The 22,981-nt window shown below is 43.9% G+C and overlaps 1 protein-coding gene across 1 annotated transcript in view; it reads right to left on the bottom strand.

The window, feature by feature from the left end:
* Nucleotides 1-5,093: 5,093 nt before the first annotated feature.
* The window catches only part of LOC126039390 (glypican-1-like), a 200,351-nt gene continuing 182,463 nt past the window's right edge, over nt 5,094-22,981 (bottom strand). Inside the window, exon 3 of the mRNA XM_049802470.1 lies at nt 5,094-5,242. Within this exon, the coding sequence (XP_049658427.1) occupies nt 5,094-5,242 (149 nt within the window). The remainder of the gene's footprint in view (nt 5,243-22,981) is intronic.

The raw sequence follows: 22,981 nt of genomic DNA, 5'->3' as shown, positions 1-22,981 counted from the left end.
GGATGTCATGCCCAGTATATAAACTAGGGGGACCTGGCCCGGGGGTGGCAGTGTGGATTGCTGCTTGGGAAATAACTGGGCATCAGTCAGTGAGTGGTGAGCAATTGCATTGTGCATCACTTGTTTTGTATATTCCAATTCTTTTATTATTATTATTGTCATTTTATTATTATTACCATTATTTTCTCCCTTTCTGTCCTATTAAACTGTATTTATCTCAACCCATGAGTTTTACTTTTTTTTCCGATTCTCTCCCCCATCCCACTGGGTGGGGGAGGAGGGAGCAACTGGCTCTGTGGTACTTAATTCCCAGCTGGGGTTAAATCACGACACTACTTCACCCAAAAAGCAACTGGAAGCAGACAGACAGAACTCAACTATGTCTTTCCAGGCTATGGAAAAAAGTGGGGTATGAGAAATGGCCACAATGTTAAAGGACATGAGGACCAGGAATGACCATACTGTCTTTGTTATATTATTGACTTGTTGGAAATGTAAAGCATGTTTAGATAAACATTATTTTCCATATGTGTCCAGCACATTCAATTAACTATTTAAACCATTTATAAAAATTCTATTTTTGGGCCTTTTTAATTGGAGTTCAGTTCCCATCCAAATGCAGCTTGACCCACCATGTGTTTAAAAACTACTCATATGGTAAATAGGAAAGCTGCCATTTACCTTATACTAACATAAAAGTTTAAAAAATGAGGCTGAAATGTATTGTGAGACACCGTATTGCTTCAATAAAAATGTAGTGATAGATGACCTTCATCAGTGAAATGAAATATAGGATTTAGTGAAAAAGCCTATAATTAGTAAAGAAATTAATCATATTTAATTTCAAACTCAAATAAGAATCAGCCTTAAGAACACCTACTGAGAAAAGGAAATGCAAAGAACTATTCAAATTGATTATTTAAGTAAGTGTTTCTTGCTTATGTAGCTGGTGTTGCATTACATCAATCCCCACTACGATGGGGAAACTTAGAATTCAGGAGCAAGAAGCAACTAAGATCCAGCAAAGGAAAGATAGTCCTGACTGATGAGCAAAATTCATTTTAAAACACCTCCTCTCCCTGTCTTTGGAAATGGAACATTATTTATTTACTTTTTCTGTGCTTTCATCTGAGATTTGCAGGTTGTCAGGCCTCCGAGGGGAATTTGAGGACTCTGGACATTTTTTGATGTGCATGGGGCAGCTCTCCTCCCTGCCCATTGGTGCAGCATGGGCATGGCGCTGAGATGCCGAGGCCAGCAAGGACCTGTGCATGATTTCACTGTCCTGTCTGGGTGCCCTGGTGCGGACAGGATGACCTCTGCTACCTGACCCCACAGCACTTTGTGCAATAGTTCTGACCTAAGACTTAGATGCCTCAGCAGTATCGTAATGTGAGTAATAGATAACAAAACCAGCCAAGATATTCCTGTTTATCATGCTGCACCTCTCTAAGGATTTTTTCCTTTTGTTTTATAAGGGGTTATCTTTCAGCCCTTGCCATTTTTACCATCATAGTTTTGCTCCCCCCCCCATATTTCAATTCACCTACACCACATACTTCACAGAAGCACATTCTCGCTCTTGTTGCCGAAGCTGGCAATTGCTCACACCAAGCGTGGATCTCCGAGCAGCAGCTGGCAGACAGCAAGTCTCCCAGTGCAAGGCCTTCACCTGTTCGCATGAAGCTCATTGTTGCAGCAAACACTATTTTTGGGCAGGTGCCAATCTTGCAACCAAAGAAAAGGATCCTAAACAAAACTGGGATATTTCTTTTCTCTTGCCGTGGCATGCAGCACGAGGTGTGCATCTGTCGCGTCCCAGCATCTCTGGGGGAGACCCTTCTCTGTGTGCCCTTCACTAAGGCCTTTGTGGCTGCTGCCATTTTGGTAGCTGCTACTTCAGGCAGACGATGAAAAACGCACTTGGCATTGTGCAACTTAAATGAAAACCTGCAATTTGTGCTGAAAGAATAGGTACAGAAACATACAACCTGAATGGGAACACAGAGATGCTGCCCCAACACCCCCACCCACACGTGGCGCATCGGTAGCCCCTAACCCTGTACCGGGGCAGGGCACCAACCTGCACATCCATCCCCGGGCCTGCCGCTCCACCTGGGCTGCGAGGAGCCGCACCAGCCACGCGTGTGCCCCAGGCCACCTCCCACAGCCGCCGTGCAGATGGCAGAGCTTCTGCCACTGTCAGCGTGGGGCCAGGTTGGTGGCAGGAACCGCAGCATTAAAAGCTTTGGATCTTGGTGTCAGAGCCTGTCAGGGTGACTTTGCCTTACAAGCTAGGATGGCAGTAAAGATGAAAAATGGTTTTGCCATTTTCTCCCTGGCTGCCCTCAGACTATTTATTGCCAGTAGGATATGCAGAACGCCTGCTCCTGGCACACTGCTCCTGTTCCCAGCCCTGCGCGCCCACCAGACACCAGCCAAGGGCTGCCCGAAGCGATGGCTTCCTATGAGATCGGGCAGCTGGAAGCTGGGGAAGAAAGGCCCCCTGGGCACAGCGGAATGGCAGCAGGAATTAAAGAAATCTCACAAGGTCCCCACCTGTAGCTCAGTCAGGGCAGGCCCTTCCCCATTTTAAGACAGCCAGAAAATCTGGCAAACAGCACCAGTCTTTCTCTAGAATGCCCAGTAATGCAGACTCGGCACAAGGACCTGAAACAGCGACAGGATACAGGTGACAAACACTGAACTGGAAGTGTCTGAGAAGCCAAAACCAGGAGGGTTTTAATAGAAATCAGTAGCTTTTCTGGGATTCGAAAATAAATAAAACCGAAGTAATCTAATTTTTCAGAAGCCCAAAGCTAGGTAATTTATTTCTAAGAGTCCACTTAAACAGGCTTTCTTAGACTTCCTGGCCAAAACACTCATTGCTACTCTGTACAAAATTTCAGCTCAAAGAGTTACTGTTTTAAAGACAGCTGCTACCAGCTGACAGAAAAAGTCAAATCCCAGTCTCTGATCTTAATAAAAGTCTTATACACTTTCTCCTAATGTCATAAGTATAAAGCAACATGAAAAAACAACTAAAACAAAAGCACCAGTTGCAGACCGAGTTCGGCACTTCACGTCCATTTGGCACTAGTGTAAATGCACATCAGGTAAAGGAAAGTAGGTAAACCAGGCCTTTTATTTTAGACACAGCTTGAGGGCATCTGTAAAATGGATTTCCCACCTCAGCATTCTCACCCCCTCTTACCTAAAGCACTAAACCCATTCCTGAAGACAGGGGAAATAGACCAGTTTTGGCCTTCATTACAAAATCAGCTGTCAGGGACGCTTCGCTGAGGTTCCTGACTCAGTTCATGCAGATTGTGCTACAACAGCAACATGCCGGGTTAACTGCAACCCCAAGGAGGGCTCTCGTGAGAGAGAGGAATGGTTGGGACCCTCCTGGAAGACCCTCCATGCGGGAGGAACAGGTTGGGGGAAGGCAGAGGGAAGAGGAGGATCTGTGACTGGTCGTGTATCCCACATTCCATTTGATAAGCGATGCCAAGAGGAGGAGAACTCAGAAACTGTGGACCAGAATCAAAATCCAGTGGGTCAGAAGCCTACATGAAGATGGGGGAAAAATATGCTGAATGTCGTTATCTCAGGTCCTTCCATTCTGCTGATACCATGACTGCAGTTGCCCTGCCAGCCTGCTTTACACACCAAACTCGGCTACAGCCAGAATCACGCACATCAAGCTGGAAATCTCTGCCATTCAGAGGATTTATGAAAAATATTTTACTTTGGTTCCCCCTGAAATTACATCATTGTCCTCTTTTATCTGTCTTAAGTGTCAGGAGAGTGTCATGTTAATGAGATGTACAAAGGCTTTTGGGTAGCTGAACAGTTTTATAGTCCCACATTGATAAATTAAAGCATTTGTCACTGTTACCACATTAATGTTTCTTCCTGAGATCAAAGTCTGGATTTGCTGCATCGAATAGTACCGTCCTCTGCTATGCATTACCACGCATTACCTTGTGAGGAAATTAATTGCAATTCTATATTTTTACATTCACAGTTTAATCACACCCTGATTCTCACACCCGCTGATTGCCATCTCCACATGCAGTATGCAAGTCATTTTTTTAGTATGGATTTTCTCCTCACTACCTGTGTGAAAAGCCTGAATATCTTGTTGCAGGACAATCACCTTCTTCTGGCTCTGAAAGGCTGCTTCTGCAGTAAAGAGTACAGACAATTTCCTTCCTCCTGAAACCCTGGATTCAGTCATGTTAATTTACATTTATATAGCACCTTTCATCCCTGAAGATCCCAATGAACTTTAAAAACTCACCCTCTCTGTACACAGAAGCTGTACAAATATACATGGCTACATAAACAGACACAGCGATCCCATCACCGACCACTGAAACGCATCTCTCTGCACGTATTCCCAGCACACTCGTGGCAAGTCAGCTCTGCACACCCTACGTCTTATCACCATCAAGGAGGAAAATAAGGCAGCGTGATTTAAAGGCATGCCATTTACCTGTCGAGGAAGTGGGAGGAATCGAGGCAAGCAACAGAATGGCTTTACAGCCTGGGTGACTGACATCTCCTTGGCACTCTGCTGCATAGGTTAAAACGAGGTAAAGACTGATTTGTGGTGAATTATACCTCACTTCTTCTGCGCTATCAGTGCCTGTAGAAGTCCAGGCTTGTTGCTCCCTTCCACTGATGGGTGACCCTCAAGCAGTTTGTTTTATGGAAGTGAAAAATACCTGCTTGCTTTGTAATGAAAACATAAGGGGAAATAATGCCTCCCTCTCCCCAACAGTAGTAGTTGACTGGCTCCTGCCAATGTGTGGATAGAGAAGAAGAAAGAACCCCAACATACCTGAGACACTTTTTTGACCACATTGCTGCCCACAAGAAAGCCCTGTGCATAGGAGCGTGCTGCGATGAAGGCTCGGGTTGCCTTCACCTTCAGGTCCCTGGGAACTTCCCCGAAGGGTTTGTGCTGCTCCGCATGTTTCACCATGCAGTCCAGGTACTCATCTGTGATATGGTACTGGGGATTCATCAGCTTGAAGAGCCGCTCCAGCAAGCGTGTCCAGAACTCATTGAGGGCCTCTTCCAAGTTAATGTTGGAGCCCCGGTAATAGCGGCGTAGCTCGCTGTACAAGTCCTTTGAAGACCTTCATGTTTTGAGTGTACAATTCTCCGTACATGCTTGGAAAAGCATCATAAAGGGCCTTTTCTGACTTGTTCAACAAATCCTGGAAATAACCTGAAGAAAGAAGAAAAAGGAGACAGTGATGCATCAGTTGGACAAGCAGGAAGCTAATGAGCTGTGCTGTTTGGCAGCACAACCAAATGCCCTGAGAAAAGAGAAGGGCCCTAACAGAGCTTTTCCTCCAACAAACCTTACCCATACTCTCAACCCTGAGCCTTAGCTGAGAAGATTGAAGGAGGAACCCCCTAGTGCCAGTGCCAGAGAACCATGGTCTAGGTCTCTCTGCCTTTTCTGGTGGCCTCACCTAGAACCAAAATTGAGGCTCTTCTCTGAGCATGTTAAGGTACCGTAGTGTTGGTTATAGGTTTTCTTTTCAGAATGCATCAACTGGCATTGCTTACATATACCGTAACTCGCCACAGTTGTCAGCCAACACCTTACGAGAAACTCAACCCTGAATCAAGAACCAGCTGCTTCTGGCACAGAAGTTGACACTTGTTAAACATCACTAGAAAATGTAAACACACAAGGCTGCTTGGATGCTGCTCAGGCAATGGAGGCCTATCCTGTAACGACTGCTGTTGGAGTCAGACTAGTGTATCAAAATTAGCATCCATACCAGAATGAAGCAAGATAAAGATTTAACCTAGAAGATAACCTGAAGTCTTCCATTTCATCACATGAAAGGTTGTTATTCCTCCAGCATTGCCTACTCTTACCATCACACAAAAGTGATGGCTCTTCTGGAGAAGACTGCAACATTAATTTTAAAACAGAACTGCGTGCCCCCACCATTTTCCTTTTTTCTTGGAAGGCTGCCATTCCTGGCTGAGACACTGATAATTTAGGGAAACCAGCAGGACTCCAGTACAACATACGTGTCTGAAGCACAAAGCACAGCAGTCTAAGACAAGGTCCCTGCAGGCACAAGCTCTTCTTTGGGGCAGCACATTTACTTGAATAGGACGTGGCTTTACTGACTAGCTGTTGGACCTACCGACCCAAAACCACCATGATCCAATGCACAATTTGAAGCTGCCTTTGGGGAGATCACTGCAACTTGTCCGAGTCGCCTTTCCTTCCTGCCTCACTGCTTATTTTCCAATGCGTTATTTCCAAAGCCCTGGTGAGATGGAGCAGGGCTACACCAGTGATGGTGCCATTCCTTCACAGAGATGCCCCCATCAAGCCTAGTTATCGCAGCCATCCTGGCTCTTGAGGCACAGCCTGTAAAGTGTGTGCCACAGTCCCAAGCTGTGACAGGAACAGGCACGTCTTACTACGTTTTTAAAGACAGGGCTGTACTCGAGTGTTTTGAACCGAGGCCAACATTATCATGTTCGAAGTTCTTTTCCCATTTGCTCATTTGGATTTGCATCCTGCTTTTGTTTAGGTATAAACAACTAAATGGTTTTACACCCTAGGTTCAGTGGTTGTAGAAGTGACAGAAATGTGACTCTCTTGCTACATACAGCAGGGTAAAGATGACAGATTCAGCTCCTCCCTTACCAGCATCTTTAGGTACTTCCATCCTCTTGACTGACAGCTACCTTCAGGCTCTCTGAGACTGCACAGTGGGGAACTCATAGCAGGACCGGCCTGATTCAATTTATTGATTTACATAAGCAACTTTTATCATCATTTAAGTCAGTGAGAGGAAAATGATTTAAAGAATCATTTTCATTTCAATTACATATGTACTTTTTAGGGCCTTTTTGAAGCAAACCTGATTATACTATTCTTTAAATCTAAATTACTTTTTTTTTTTTTTTTTTGGTGATGTATGATAAGCTCTAGTTGGAGGGAAACCGTTATTCAATTAAAATCAAACAGCAATGTATTTAGGTATATAAATTAACCTCACTGTGCTAGGCATGTAAGAAAAGAAAGAAAAACTTCTGAAAAATGCATATTGCATGTACAAAGCTTTATTAAACAAAGTATTTTTTGAGGGAACAGCACTGACTACAATTAAAGAGCTCTGAAATTTTAGAACTAGTAAAGCTCATTTCCATGTGTCTTGTTTATATTCACAGACTGGAAAGGCCATTCAAGCCTTCCTGCATTACCAATCTGTCATTGGCTTCTCAGATTTGAACAAAGCTAAAACTCAACAAGCAGATTGAGCAAGTGAAAACACTCTCTGCATCTGCACCACAGGCTGCTAATATTGAAACTTCTTGTATTTTAACAAACCGATACCCACCATTAATAGCTGGGCTTCCTCCAGCCACAATCATATACTGCTTAATAGTTTAAAATTTGATTTAATTGCTTTTAAAAGATCATAAGCAAACTAGGTCTTAGCAGAAGTTTGGTTTAATCACTTACGCATGTCCTGGTTTCAGAAAATGAAAACATGTTATCTAAAATGTTGAATAAAAACTGTGGTTTTCAAGTGTACTTTTGGAAGAAATGTATTCTTACTCAACCTGACCTGGGTGGCAGTTTGTATCTCCAAATGTTTGTACTGGGATCCCTCTGTCTCTCAAATAACTGATCTGCATGTGTTTCTCCATCTTTCCTATTAAAACTGAATTTCTTCCTACAGACACCAGTAGGTATAAGTGTGCTGCCAGCAGGCTGTCAGGGCACCCAAACCACCTATAAAATTACCTTGTAATGGGGGGTTCCTCATACGAAAAAAGTCAAAAGCTGATCCCATCAACAAGTACTTTACTAAAGGACCTCAGTTTAATAAGAAGGGATGCCTACAGCACATGCTGTCCTAACACAGCTTATCAAAGCCTCTCCTAACACAGCTTATCAAAGCCTCTCCTGTGGAATCTCAAGACAAAGGGCGATTTGACCCCTGCCCTCTCCCCGGGTCCCAACTCCTACTCCCCTGCCCCAGCTGCCAGAGAGGAGCTCTCTCCCAAGGTAGGACAAGCTTTCTGCAAAGCCCAGGGCCTCTCATCCTAGCCCAAGGGAATCCTTTGGGTCTGTATTTCCCCCCACTCAAACAGTTCAGCCATTGCTAGTCCCAAAGTCAGCAGCACATGGCAATTTTTCCTACTGACAAAATTATCACTGTGAACTGCAGGGTGCTAACACAGGTGAGAGCTTTCCTTTTACCAAAAGGCCTCATCTACACTGAATAATTATACTATATGTAATTAAAACTTGGCAGTGTTACTGGCACATACATAGCACCCATCCTGGTAACCCTGATTCACTGGCCTCTACGCAGACTGCTCTGCTTCTGCAAAGTGCTCAGGTATCCCCTCTCACAGCCACGGCTCTGTCCCCAGCAGAGCAGTTGTGTGTGCCCACTTACAGGAAATTTTGGCTACTCCACCAACGAGTGAGAAGCTGCAAGAGGGTGATTTACTATTTGGGAGTTTCTCATCCAGCATTTCTCTCCGGCCCTAGCGTCACACATGAGCCTGGGCTACGAAGATCACAGCGGGGCAAGCCCACGTCAGGGCTGCCGCGGCCCTGAGCTGCCAGCCCACCTGCTCTGGCACTGCTTGCTGTGAGCTGAGTCCGGGCTGATCCTGCTGCAGCGTCACCATTTCTTGTTGTATAGTCACTCTCCCCTGCAGCACCTCCTGAAGGGACTCACTCCTGGGCTCAGAAGCCAAGCAGATAACTGCCAGGCAGACTATTTGTCCTGACAGGACACTTTTTGGGTCTGACTAATCCGAGGTGGCTTCATTTTTCTGTTGCCACAGCCTTCCTACCTGTACAATGAACAGAAATAGCATTCACCCACAACAGACACAAAACACAAAGTTTCTCTTATGCTGATATCTAAAAGCTGCTTCATAGCTTAATGTATCACTCCAAGCACTGCTGGTTACCCATTCACAATTTAATTAAACTGAGCTCAAATTCTCTTTCTTGTATAATCAGTGTTCTCTTCTCTGTGACAAGTGACACTAACTGAATAAATTGCTCAGCAATTCAGGTACAACATGCAGCTTGGCACTCACCATCCAGAGGAAGAAAACACCAACAAACGCAGCCCAATATTTCAGTTCAAGGTAAAATGACTTTCTTTGTATTGCTACAGGAGAAACAAGATGTATATCTTCCTGTCAAAAAATTGGAAACCGCTCTCAAAAAAGTCCAAGCTAATTAGGAGTTGTTGAACTGTTACTCCTCGCCTAAGTGAGAGAACACCAATTACAGTCAATTCATTTGTGGCTGGTTCTCAGAAAATTCTTCCAGATTTCACACACTGAGGGAAAAAAAAAGATATCTATATTATCTAGGGAAAATTAATTAGCAATTAAGTCTAAATGTGTTTATGATGAATGGCTGACCTGGCAGGGAATTTAAATGCCCATTTTGCAGCATTAGAAGGCACCAAGAAGTGGGGTTTATCAAGAGGGATGCACAGAAGCTTGTGCTAACTGCCCTGGTCCTCGGCAGGATCTCAGCCTGCACCACTTGTACACATAGCACAAGTATCTCCAATTAACACTGTATCTTCTCCTTAACAGTCCCTGCCTTCTAATATTCAACCTTTTAATGTATTTACACAGGTGCCATAGATTAAGGATATGCAGGGCCTCAGGGTAAAACAACTTACTGAACCACAGTCCAGGCATCTGTTCTTCTTGATTTCAGGTAGAAGCAATTATTTATTCTAGGGGAAGCACCCCATTATCTGTAGCCATGGTGAGTGGGGGACCCTTAGGTAACCTGGGTGGTTGGAAACCTCGAATAATACAGCTGTCCCACTATTTCTAGAAGAGGTTAAAAATAACCACCCAGTGGGTCCCTTTGGATTTATTAACTTGCACTTGGTCCACCACTGCTGGGTCTGCCCTGGCTCCCAAAGGATGATTAGAGTCATTAGCTCAGTCAGGGCACGAGCACATGGAGGCAGCTTCATCCAGGTCACATCCTGGACACTTCCGCAAGGCCCCTGAGCTCTGCTGACACCATGTTCTCCAGGCCAGCAGCAACAGGCTCAACCTATGTCTGCGTTCATGCACTGTAGCATGTGGCTTCATTAGCCCTGGGAACGGAGCGAAGGGGCTCCTGAGGAGCTAGCACTGGAGCTATAAACTCCTTCTGACTCCAGGAGTCACCACTGCACTCCCATCCCTTGGAGCAGGTACACAAACAGCTGAGGTGGCTCTGCAGAGGGCCAGCTTCCCTCTGAAATGATGCATTTGTTTCCACTCTGAGACACAAGAAAGCAGTTACGTATTTTCTGGACCAATGCTGAAAAACTGTGGATGTTCTCAGCTTCTGCCAGGCTCAGAAATTTTACAATGGAGGTGTACTAGCCAGAGATAGCTTCCTGCAAGTCACCTGCTAAATCCATGACTCGGTTTTCCCTCTTTCAAAAAGTTTTCTCAAAGAGCCATTGAACAGGTGAGTCCTTCCTCATTGCTGCTGGCTAAGGGCTTCACAACACTGCAAAGCCCAGAAGGTGATTTTCTAATGCCAGTAATTCAGACAAATCAAACTCAATTTTCCCTGGGTCAGTGAAAGGCACAGCTCCTTAGTCAAGGCTGTTCCTACATGAAACATCACCTTTCACACTTGCTCCAAAAGCATTCAAAAGAAAAAAAATATGAAACGCGAGTCTCTTTTTTTATTACTATTACTGCGTCTCACTTCCAGGCTCAGAAACAAGGCAACCGGCTTTGCTCAAATGAGATTTGCCTTTTGGCAGAGGCCAGGTCTGAAAAACTTCTGCCTCAAACACAAAAATGCCAGAAAGTTATGAGCAAAGAAATGAAAGATTTTTACAACTGAGACAATTCTGCAACCTTGGCCGCTGTTTCTCTTGCTGTTGTAGTAACAAAAACTTACTTCTCAAGAACTAAATTTTCAACCGGAATCTATAACCTTTGCATTCAAGGGAGATTGTAAATCCCCACCCATTCCCCTGCTTCACAGCTTCCCAGTGTTCGCAGCTCATATTTTCACAGTTTCCACATTTTCACAACTCTGGATTCAAATTAGAAAGCTGTGAACAGCAAGGCAGGGACTAGCAGTTTCTCTCTGAAGATGGAAGGTTTTGAGTTCCCCCTTCCCCACCTCCCCCCAGCACCAAGTACTTTATCCAAGCTCTTTGACACCATTTGATCTCTCAACATCTGGAACACACTGGGGTTTCTTCAACTAATGTAATGATGGAATGGATGTAGGAGGGAATTAAGAGGTCACCAAAGGAAGAACATCCAAATGCTCTTTGGGCATGTAGTAGACCAGGCTTTCTTCAAAACCCATCAAATTTTAGAGGCACATTAGAAAAAAAATGAGAACTGGAGAAAGGTGACTCTATTACTTTCAGTCTGAATATTATTAAAGCCTTAAGCAGAAAACTGCAGTACAAAAAGCCTTAACTGGAAAGAATAGTACCAGATCAGAGGAGGTGAGGGAAGAAAACACATTGCTTGGATGAAGCCATTAATTCCAAAATCAGATTTTAAGAAGAAATCTGTTCCTAAAGGCAGGTTTAGCATTGGATGATTGGATTTGGTGAAACTCTGGGCAACCACTTCTACCTACATCTGGAAGTCAGTCATAAGAGGAGGAGAACAGCATCAGGGTGCAGGGCTCCAGGAGGAAGGAAGCCCATGGCAGGTTCTATCTCCCACCCTTCACTTTCCCTTGGAGCAGCAGAAGCAGCACCCAGGGCTCTGCCTTGTCTCCACCTTCCAGCTCCAGGCTCTCCCCTACTTCTTCCTTTCTTAATACAAGAGCAGACTGCTCCACCCCAGGATGGCAAAATTCAGTTTCGCTTATGCTTCCAAAAAGCCTTGAGTAGTCCCTGCAGGACCCCCTAATGACTTATGCTGCAACCATGTAGTGTGGCAGTGCTCCACAGCTACAAAAGTGTTGTTCTTGTGCAAATACTACAAAAGTTTTTCAGCAATGGGGCAAGATGAAAACTCTCCTGCTGGTTAGACAGCTTTGCATGGTGAGCTAGGTTTGTGGTCCAAGGGCCTTGCAGCTCAGCCATAAACTGCCTGGACAGCTGGAGGTGGGGGCAAAAATGCATGGAGGAAGAAGTATCAAATACTGTACTGTAATTTCCCCAGTTTGAGCAAGTACATGAGCCTGTGGTGCAATTCACACAGGGCCAGAGCCATGGAGAGTCTCTGCAGCTCGGGAGGGAGGCCGAGTGAAATATGTTCACCATTAACACTGCTACTGGGTTTCAAGAAGACTGGACTAAAAACAGGAGAGAAAAATAAGCTGACTCTGTGGTGTCCCAAACACCAGTAAAAGCAGGGTAAGAAATAGCATGGGGACATCTACTAGAGCAGGGCTCCCTCTCAGTCCCAGCCCTGCCAGTCTGAGACACAGTATTTTCCTGGGCTGAGTTCCCATTTAATACACTGCTGCACATCCAAGTACCTATTTGCTTCTCCAGTTGGTTTTAATGCTGTCCTTGCAGTCAAACTACTATTAGAAGAGAATAATTCAGCAACAGATTTAAGCCATTAAAATCCAAATCTAATGCATTCATGTCTGTTTTATTCACTTCAGCAAGTACGATGGTATTTTATTTATACAATTGTTATTACTCGTTATTAATTTAAGTACTACCCACGGCTGTGCTGAAGAGATTATATCTATACAACAGCAGTGATAGGCTCTTCTTTGTACCTGAGCTGGGTGCTGCCAAAGGAAATAACCACAGTGAGACCAAGTGGCTTAGACTCCACATGCAAATAGCCCTGCATGTAGCAATCCTGATGGCATTTTCCTAGGGGGTTACCTGTTTCCTCACGGTTTCACACTCCTGTGAAACAGCTGCTCTTGTGTAGCTGTTTCCTCAGTCCCGATCCACCCTGGAGAATGCAGTCCCTCCCTGCTATATCCTGGATCACTCTCATCTACAACATCCCTCCCATCACTCCCACGTTGCCCCTGTTTGGTGGCTGCGACCTAAGAAGCATCATGACTAACCAAGTCTCAGAGTGCAAAAAAGCCCAAACAACTGGAGATAAAATTAACTTCTACCTAGAAGCTAAAGGATGAACAGTGTGAATGAATGTGCCAGGATGCAAGAATTATGATGCTTTTGGTAATATAACTTCAAAATTTTACAATTCTCTCCAAAGAGCCACTTCACTGATTTATCCTCTGCACACTGCGTCCTCTGTGTGTGTGTTGAAAACAGTGTAGGAACACAGGACTGAAGAGATGTTGTAGGTCAATGAGACTAGGGCCAGCTCTGCCATGTAATCATCGATTTTGTACTCTCCTAAACCTGCTCAGTGCCCAGAGCAAGAAAAGTTAGAGATCTTGCCCTCACTCCTACTGGAAGGCTGGTCCAGAACTTCTCCTCAAATGGGTGGGCTCCTTTTCTTAATTTCTGGTCTAAGGTCATTCTTTATCCACTTGGTCTTTGCCAATGTGGTCCTGCAGTTTTAATAGTTGTTTTTGTTCCCTGGTGCTCACTCTCTGAGACATTTATACAGAGAGTCCCATATTTTCTCAGCATCCATGCTGCCTTGCTACACAAGCGAAGGTACTTTCCCTCTTCACACCTGACAGACTCTCAAGTCCTCTTCTCTTCACCTCTTCTGGTTGGCATTAACTTTTCTTAACTCTGGGTGGTCAGAACTACAAAGAACACCTCCTTTTCTTCACTGGAAATAACACTGTGAATACTGCAAGGACTGCACTTATCATTTTTAGGAATGCATCACATTAGCATTTCACAGACTTTCTGCCACCAACTGGTACATCCCCAGCTCTCCCCTTTGCTGTTTCCAACCAATTAGTTCCCAGCTGTATGCCTCACTCTGGAATATTGAATTCCACCCTGTTTCTATTATTATTTTGGTCATCATGGTTACCCACTATCCTCTTCAATAGTGACAACTTTTCCCAGCACTGTGTCATCAATTAATCTCATGAACACATTTCTTAGCATTTGTGCAGGTCTTTAATGGGGCTGTTAACCAGGCTGGGGTCTAGACTTGTCTTTGGGAACCACAACTTGGACCTCCCTCCAGCCCAGGAGCTCTTCTTTCAACACAATGTATTGCTACCTCCCCCTTAGATAGTTCACCTAATTCCTTTACTAATTTCCATCTTCTTCAGCTTAATTAACTACTCAAGGTACAGATGCAAATGTCTTTGAAGTCTCCTGAGATGAGATTAGTTGATAGAACAGACACACCATGAGCAACAGTGAAAGCAGATAGCTATATAGAATTTGACCTAATCTCTACAACAGCTGGCTTTGGGTAAGAGCAAAAGATGGCCTATCTTAAACTGGTTTTAGACTGGGATATACAGCAGACAGCTTGTTTCTTTTTTTAGGGTAAAAAAGAGCTTTTTGAGAAACAAAAACTTTTTCCTGCAAAAGAAAGTTGCTGTTGCATGAAAATCCGTTTTGGAACATGGCACCTCCAGTCACTCCAAAGAAAGCACACTTTTTCTGCCAGGACTTGGATAACATTTTCATACTTTATAATACAAGCATTGTGCCCATTTGACAATGTTTTGAATGGCAGAGAGATGTAATTATTCACACCCATTTTTTTCTTCTGCATATTCCCCCTCCTCTGTTTCTACAATTTTCCAAGATAGTTTGCTTTTATCTAAGGCAAGCAGGACTGGATCCAGCTATCAAAATAAGGGAGTGGAGGATGTTTCCTGGCAGGAAAGTTCCCCAGAGGGAAAAGGTGACCCTCACTTGAGAAACAGCCTGAAGCTTGTGCTCCTGCTGAGCACTATACAACTACTGGGGACACAAGTAAAGCCACCTAAGGTGGCAGCAACAAGCCGGGGTGTCATGAGCACAGCCACCGAGACCCTCCCCAGCCCCAGCAGCACCTCTCCCCAAAACATGGCTAGTGAAGAAACCGCTTTAGGCTTTGATGATCCTGATGCACTCAGCATTACCTTCCTAACGTCCCTCGGAAACAGATCTGTGCAAAACTTAAGACACCCCTGAATTCAACTTCATATAACAACTCTGAAAGACAAGAGTCACTTGGGGCTGGGGGGCAAAGAAGACTAAATAGTCTGTATGACTGGCAGGACATATAAGCAAAGCCTGTGTATACATTGCAGTGTTAACAGGAGTCAGCATCCCCATGCTGGAGCGCCCAAGCCCACTGCAGTATTCCCTTTTGCCTGGCGGAAAAATAGCAAGGAGGGAGCAGGAGCAAGTGAGACGCACCTGCTCGGAAAGTGATTCCAGGCGCCACACAACACCCTCGCAGACCCCAGGATATTAAATGCCACAAAATGTAATGCAGCTGACACCCAAGCCATTTGCCTGGTAGCTCCTCTATGGTTTAGGCTTGACATTTCCATGTTAGGAAGCTTGATGCAGTGCAACACCCGGGGCAGGAGGAGGGGTGTTCAGGGCGAGGGCGGCCTGGAAGCACGTGTGTGCTGTGTGTGCAGCTGTGCTCCAAAGGTTGAAATGATTGAGCAGCAGTCAGGTGTGCCAAAGGTTCATGTGCACAATGACAAGAGCAAACGGCCTCCAGTGGTGCATGCAGGCAGATGGCCCCTTGCACATTCATGGCAGAAATATTCAAAAGCTGTATATGACTGTGGCTCTGTGTCTGCGTATGAGACTGAAAGACAAGCTGCATGTAGGCTAGATTTTTCACATGGTTTTCACAAATTTGGGCCTCTGTCAAATTTCAACCCTGTTCCCTGCACATCTCTCAAAACCTTTTTTTGATTGAAGCCCATAATCCAACACGGTGCAACAAGCCACAGAAACATGTGTCTCCTCTGGATACTCTGAATATTTACATATGAGGCTATACTGGGTCATACCAAAGCCATACAGTTAGTTAAAGTGTTACAGGCCAGCATGCAATCCTAGAGGCAAGGCGATACTGCATACTTAGGAAAGGCACTAACAACAGGACAAGGGATGATCTTACCCCTCAAAGCCCACCCACTAAAACGTTTCCTGGCCAAGCCTCAATGTTTAAGAGTCACTGTGCTGGTCACCAGCTTCTGTGGACTTGTCAGACCCTTTTTGAGCTTAGGTACGCAATTGGGCTCTTGCAATGAGCCGCACATTTAGCTATATTTTCTGGGGAAAAGTACTTCCCTCCACTGGTTTTAAATCTCTACAGTACAACAGCCATAAACCTTCTAGTGCAAAAAATACAGTACACTCACTCCTCATTTGCCATCTCTGTGTTTCAAGACCTCTATCATACCTACATGTCTTTGCTATGCTGAAGAGTCTTATCTATAAAAAGTAACTGTGTTGTTTCATCTTCTTTGTCATTACCCTTGTCCTCCTCAGCACAGGCTCCTTTTGCCAGTGTATCCAGCTGAGAAGACTCTTGTGGTCTGAGGTCCTATGCTCCATGCTGAGGAGCCCTGTGCTCCAGCCTGCCTGGTGGAGAGCAAACAGCTGTGCTGCAAAGTCCTGCTGTGGCGAAACTTGCTGCAGGCTGAAAGCCCTTGCAGATGGGATTTGGTCTGTTTGCATCCAGGATGGGATAAGCAAATACAAGAGACGCGAATCTTAAGATTATTTTCCCCATGTGTGTTCCTGGGATCTCAGCTGGCAAGGGATTTTAATCACGGCTCCTTCTAAATATATCTGTGCTACAACTACAGACTTGCAGCAAATGATGAACTGCAAGTATTGCCCCAGCGGGCTCTTATCAAACAGATTTCACTGCAACCTCTGTGCAAGATAAGGACAGGGAAGGCACATGGGTGGGATTCATCAAACAGGACTCAAGTCTGATCTGGCGGCTTAGTCCTCGCTCAAGGAAGAAAAGGCACCTCCCTCTTTAGCAAGAGCTCTTTAGGGTGCTCATCTCTCTCTACAGACTGTAGTAGGAGCCAGGATAACTAAGCTAGAGTAGGCTGAGCTTTCGGATAAATGAAATTTTGCGAGGTGAATTCCACTCTCATCTTTCCTCTAAGAAAGCCTGCATTTAAAGGCAAACCAACAAGCATCATAGCTGTCACTGACAGGAACATGAAAGGTGGTAATTGCTAATACTGCCTGTTCCTTTCCAGGTTTACTCAGTAAGACCTGAAGGGCTCGATTTCTCTAACAGTAAAATAAACTCAGAAGTATCTTACAATGTTGAGGGTTGCTGGCAGTTTTAAAAGGTGCAATATACACCCTGGCTAAATGCACAGTACATACCTACAGAGCAGAGGTATTTTTCACTCCAGAAAGAAAAGTGTTCCTTTCCTCCAGCTGAAATAAACAGCTGGTCATGCAGAAATGTGCTCTCCCAGATGCAGATAAAAGGGAGACAGCCAAGGTAACCTCCTGATGCGCCAGCTGCATGCCCACGTACTGGGGCTGGTGGCAAACTGCAGAGACATGGCATGAAAGAGAGAAGCAAGGGATCTGCTCAGGAGGTGCCCGTGCAGGTTGTCACAACACCTTCCTGATCAGCCTCACTGAGGTCGAGTTTGATTTTCCCTCTCTTTCAGCAAGCGCCAGACAGCTGCCACTTTGTATGTTAACCTGCCAGAGCACATCTCAGCCTCCTTCCCTTGCTTCGAATCTACACTGCTGAAGGTTGAAAATAATTAAGCCCTTATTAACTTTTGATACACATCTAACTTCTTCCTTACTTATAAAATATACCATTATCTTGAACCAATTTGTCACTAAGTCAGGCTCTTTCCAGTAATATTTTAATCGAGCAAAACATCAGTGAACTATGAGCTCTTTAAAATTAAATGTATTTCATTGTCTCTGCAAAAAAGTTGAAGGAAAAAACTCCATAGTTTGTGCCTATCTTTGACAGTTTCCACATTCAAAGACAGACTTACGCACTCAAGCATCCACATTGCATGTTTTTCAAGATCAAAACTCCTTGCTTAAGTTTTCAAAAGCCGTAGGCTTCATACTGTGGCAGTGGGACAGAACTGACTTTGGCTTTTTATCTTTTTCTTTAGTGTTGCCCTCCACTCAAAACAGCCTCTAGACAAACTATTTATTGTTGGGTTAATTAGATCATTTGAATCTATGCTTGCCACTGCATTTTTGCAATATAAAGTATCTAATACACATGGTCCTTAGATATCTAAGTATCCTGAGTATCTGACACACAAGCTTTCCCAAAGGAACAAGGAGAGAAATTACCAGCTGTGGGGATAATATTCTAGACAGGAAAATTTCCCCTGTTATTACATTGCAGGAGTTTATCTAAGTCTGTATAAAGCTCCTCATCTCTAGTTTTTTCTCTTCCAATGCCATCAGAAAGGAACTTGACTCTTTGTAAAAGTAATTTGCTTACGACATTCCCACCCATGGCACCAGTATGAGAAGGAGCAATAGGTGAAGATGAGAGAAGACAGCTACTGTTAGCAGGCAACCCAAAGTATGCAATATGTATGTGTATCTGACAGCTGGTGCTAAGAATGTAGACATATAAAATAATATGCATGTCTGTTATTTGAATAATAGGCAAATTAATATCAATTGCTGTTTTAATATAGCTGAAATACGGTTATATTATGTACAGCTACCCTAAAATAATATTAAGACATTACAACACACTTTCAGAAATTAGGAAAAATCAGAAGGATGGTGGGTTACACAGCAATCCCTCAACCTTTCAATGCATGGCGGTTATACTAGGTATAACCACGTGGTACTTCTTTCCCCAGAGGACAGAGAAGCATGTCCTCTTCCCAAATTTTAGGCACCTGCTTCAAAAGAAACAAATTTTATTAGTTGCTAAGGAAAAGGAATTCATGTTCCCTGGCAAATATTACAATAATAAATTCAGTAGAAATTTTAGTTTCCCTCCCATCTGATGGCATCTGTTTTGTTAAATATCGCTAACTTTTCACCTTGTCCAATGATAAAAACATAGATATAGCTTGATTTTCAAAAATCCTGAGCATCATTCAACTACTTCTATTTTAAAACACAAAATCACTTATAAAGCAGTCCTAAAGAGAGATTTAAGCTTAGCTTACCTACCCTTTTAACTTGGTGGGTTTTTTTGTTTGTTTGTTTGCCTGCTTGTTTTTTAAAGGCTGCTAAGCTTATATTAGTCTATAGCCATGTTGATAAAACCACTGGATTCTCTGTCTGAGCTTGGGAGCCTTGCTTGGCTAGAGCCCACCTGTGACCCCCAGGTAGCACTGGCTCTAGCCAAGGAGATGTGGTTGATCAGAAAATCAAACAAGTAGAAAGACTTCATTCAGCCCTGTCGTCTCTTCTGAATGGAGGGATGGATGGATGGATGTATGTATGAAAATGTGGCACCAGACCAGGAGGTGCAATAGCTCAAGTGTCCTAAGCCTTGACTTGGTGTTGAAAGCCTTATGAAGAGATCAGTTCAAATCCAGAATGAGTCAAAATACTGAGACACCACCAGCTTTGGACACCTAAGTTGTAAAGATAACTGTACTACTACTGAGTTACTACTGGCTGATTTCACTGCATTTCATTGAGATTCACAAAAGTAAAAGACGTTGTCCAGTATTTAGGCCTTTTTCAATTATGTCTGAATATATTTTCTAACTGGCATAAATGGGTACAAAACATATTTTTGTTTGTTTGTGGACTATCCACGTTACATATTACTAGTTCGATTTACTACTTGTGTATAAGTCTTTAAAGTAAAATCGCCTATTGACTGTGACCAGCATGGAAAATCTGCCACAAAATCCATTTGCTTTGGAAAATTGTAGGATGGAGGAAGTCACTATTCAATCCTAACTACAGCTTGAACCCCCCCGCCCCTCAGCTGTTCACTGCCAGTTTTCAGCTGAGACACAGTAACTGAATGAACATTCCCAGTCCAACAATTCAGCTAAATCCCTGTGGATAGCCACATAGGCTACACCTGACAGTGGTGCATAATGCAGCAGCAATCTATAAATACATGGCTAATGGTCACTTCTGCACCCTCTGCCTTCATTCTATATGAACAGGACAGCCAGGGGACATCAGCATTTTCACTGACCCATATGGCATCTTCACTCTCTGTGAGTACCACAAACCTGAACCACCATGAACACAATATAGTCCTTATTTAGGGGCCAAAGTAAAACAAAGCAGAAACCAATTTTTGCTTGGGATGTCTCACCCCTCTCAGTCAAGCATGCTTCCTTCAGCCAGGGCTGACTTAGAGACCAGCAGTCACTTCCACAGTATTTGTAGCCATTTAAACCTCATCAGAACCTCATCTGGAGGAAATATAATTTTGAAGGCTTGGGAAAAAGTCTACAAGAAGTTGAGAAATGTCTCTCATCTCCCCTCCTCACTAATTCCATTTTAAGATGTACGTATAATACCTCTATTTATAATTTATATGAATCAAACATAAATCACCTTAGAAACTGCAAGCATTACAAAACCTTGGAAGACAACCTGCTTGGGCGCCTTGTGCCTCTCAGGACTATCAGCTGCATACATCAATGACTGAAAACATCTGCATCCACCATGGGTTGTCATCATACTTACAGAACAGAGATAAAAAATGCAAGTTAAGCAAAATATTAGCTGAGAACCAGAATGCTAACCACACTGACTACAGCTCTACTTAGAAAAAAAAAAAAGAGAGGAAACTACATGTGCTCCTTCTTTTAAAAAATTCATTTAAAACAACTAAAAAAGGCTTTGGTTATTCTGAGATGCTGGCACTCTTCCTGCCTGACTTGGGATTTGTGCTGCTTTTGAAGCTTCTCTGGCTCAGGTCCAGGTTTGAAGGATGGGAGAAATGGATAGTTGTTAAAAGCATGTGCTTGTTCCACTTTACCCAACTTAAAACTTGCCTTTTTTTTTCTGTCAGATTTTATCCAAAGTACATTGCACCAGTGAATTGGACATGAGTAATAAATTCTGTCCTCTTTAAAATGTCCTCCCATGTATTTAGACTGAAATCCTCATAAAACAGCCAGATAAATTAATGCATTTAGTATGCATTTATGAGGATGCACAGAGATGTTGACAAGCAGCTGTTATTCACCTTTTTCTCTAGTCACAAATGCTTGGGGACAATCAGAAATCTCAGATCTGGCAGAAGATTTACAACAGACAAAATACTATTTCAAACAGCCACATTATGGAAAATCCCACCCCTGTTACAAAATGTCCTGGATGCTGAAGACTAAAATAGACTCAAAAGATGATCAAATCAGAAAAAAGAAACTCCATTTTGTGGACATGAAACAAAATGAACAAGACATCCAGGGTAGCAGAGGAACCACAAAACATTCATAGGGCAGAAGGCACATGAGATAACTTTAGTGCTTCCTTTGTAAGCAAGGGTACACCTTACTAATTGCCATTACCCTAATTACCCTGGGATGCTGTCAAGACTGAGGTAAGAATCAAAGCAAATTTTATTCTCTGGGAAAAGAAAGTTAAGAAACCGGTCGCTAGACTCAGAACACAGACCCAAGGAACCACAGCAAATCCACACCATCCTAGCCATGGACCGCTCCCCAGATCCACCTCTGGGTCCTGCTCAGCTCACTGGGGACGAGGCACTCTGCAGCCTGCGACAACTGGGACCCAGGGCTTGGACAAGCTCTTCTTTCTGGCACTGTCTCCCTAAACCAGAACCCTCTTCTTGATGCAAATCCCCTTCTGCGACCTTGTTGTGCCTAAATGTATTCCCAGGGATCTTCCATAACCCAGAAGCTCAGTGATCTAACTTAATTAGGATAGCAACTTATGTATCTCCTGTTAATGAAAAGCCATGTGATACACCGCTAGCTGATGATGTGCAGACGTGCTTTCTGAACACAAGCTCAGACTGGGTGAAGCAGACCATGTTATAACCCAACTCATTAAGAGACAGCTTGTCCAGGCAACACAGATGCAGCCTTTTCTTCATAAACACACTGGTGAGTGAGACCTGAAAATCTCCTTTGCATGTAAATGAATTAAGTAAACCTACAAGGATGTCTTATACTACCACTGCAACAATAATAATAAATGTAGCTTACTGTCAGCCCTGGGCAGCGGCGATAGATAGCAGACAATTTGAGCAGTACCCTCGTTAGGGTGCTCTGGTAAGGAGAACCTATCCTACATATTGACTTTTCCACGTCTGTTGTGGTGGGGGGTAATTTGACAATTCACCTTTGATTCCCTTAGGATGCTCCATCTGGGTTCATATCAACGCCCCCCCCCCCCAGCTGTTTCAGTTGAAGTCTGTTTTTAACTTACTGACTATAAAATTTCTGGTGTGCACAAGAAAAAATACTAGTGGTCAAGTGACGTACATTCCCCAGCGAGTTTCATTGGAGTAAGCCAATTTGTGTCCGGAGGAACCAACTTCGGGTTGTGTGAGCTTTTCAAAAGGACGCAAGTACTTTTCTGTGCAGTTTTGATAGGACAAAGCAAGCTGAAAAGACCTTTCCCAATGTTTGAAGGAGCTCCCAGCCCTAAAACACTGCAGATGTGGAAGGTGCCAGCCAGAGGGGACCTGGAAGAGGACCAAGCCCTTGACTAGGCACGCTCTCGCAGTACCTTTTCTTAAATCCCCATTTACGCCATTTAACTGCTGCATGTAACCAGCAACTTGTGTAGCTGATTTCCTAGGCTTTTAATTCTGATTTCAACTACATGCTTGGCAGATTTCTGTTTATGCTGCTCCACTCTCTTTAAAGAGGGAAAAAGCAGCTCAACTCCTCATTATCAGGTAAAGTGCTATCTTACTTCATTTAGAGCTCCCCCATATCCCTGATATGCTCCAAGGCTCACGGCACTGGATTCTTCACGCAGAAAAGAACAAGGACTATAAGGAAGGGGTGGCATTTGTGTGCCACTATCATTAAGTCAAAGAGAGGAGACCCACGCCCCGCTCCCTGCCCCATTTCACACAATGGATAACCAAACCTTCAGCCTTCAAAGCATTTGACATTGCTGTCTCGATCTTT

This window comes from Accipiter gentilis, chromosome 6, assembly GCF_929443795.1.
Source record: "Accipiter gentilis chromosome 6, bAccGen1.1, whole genome shotgun sequence".
Taxonomy (NCBI): Eukaryota; Metazoa; Chordata; class Aves; order Accipitriformes; family Accipitridae; genus Astur; species Astur gentilis.
The sequence above is the reverse complement of the archived record's forward strand: the minus strand, read 5'-3'. Positions and strand labels throughout refer to the sequence as shown.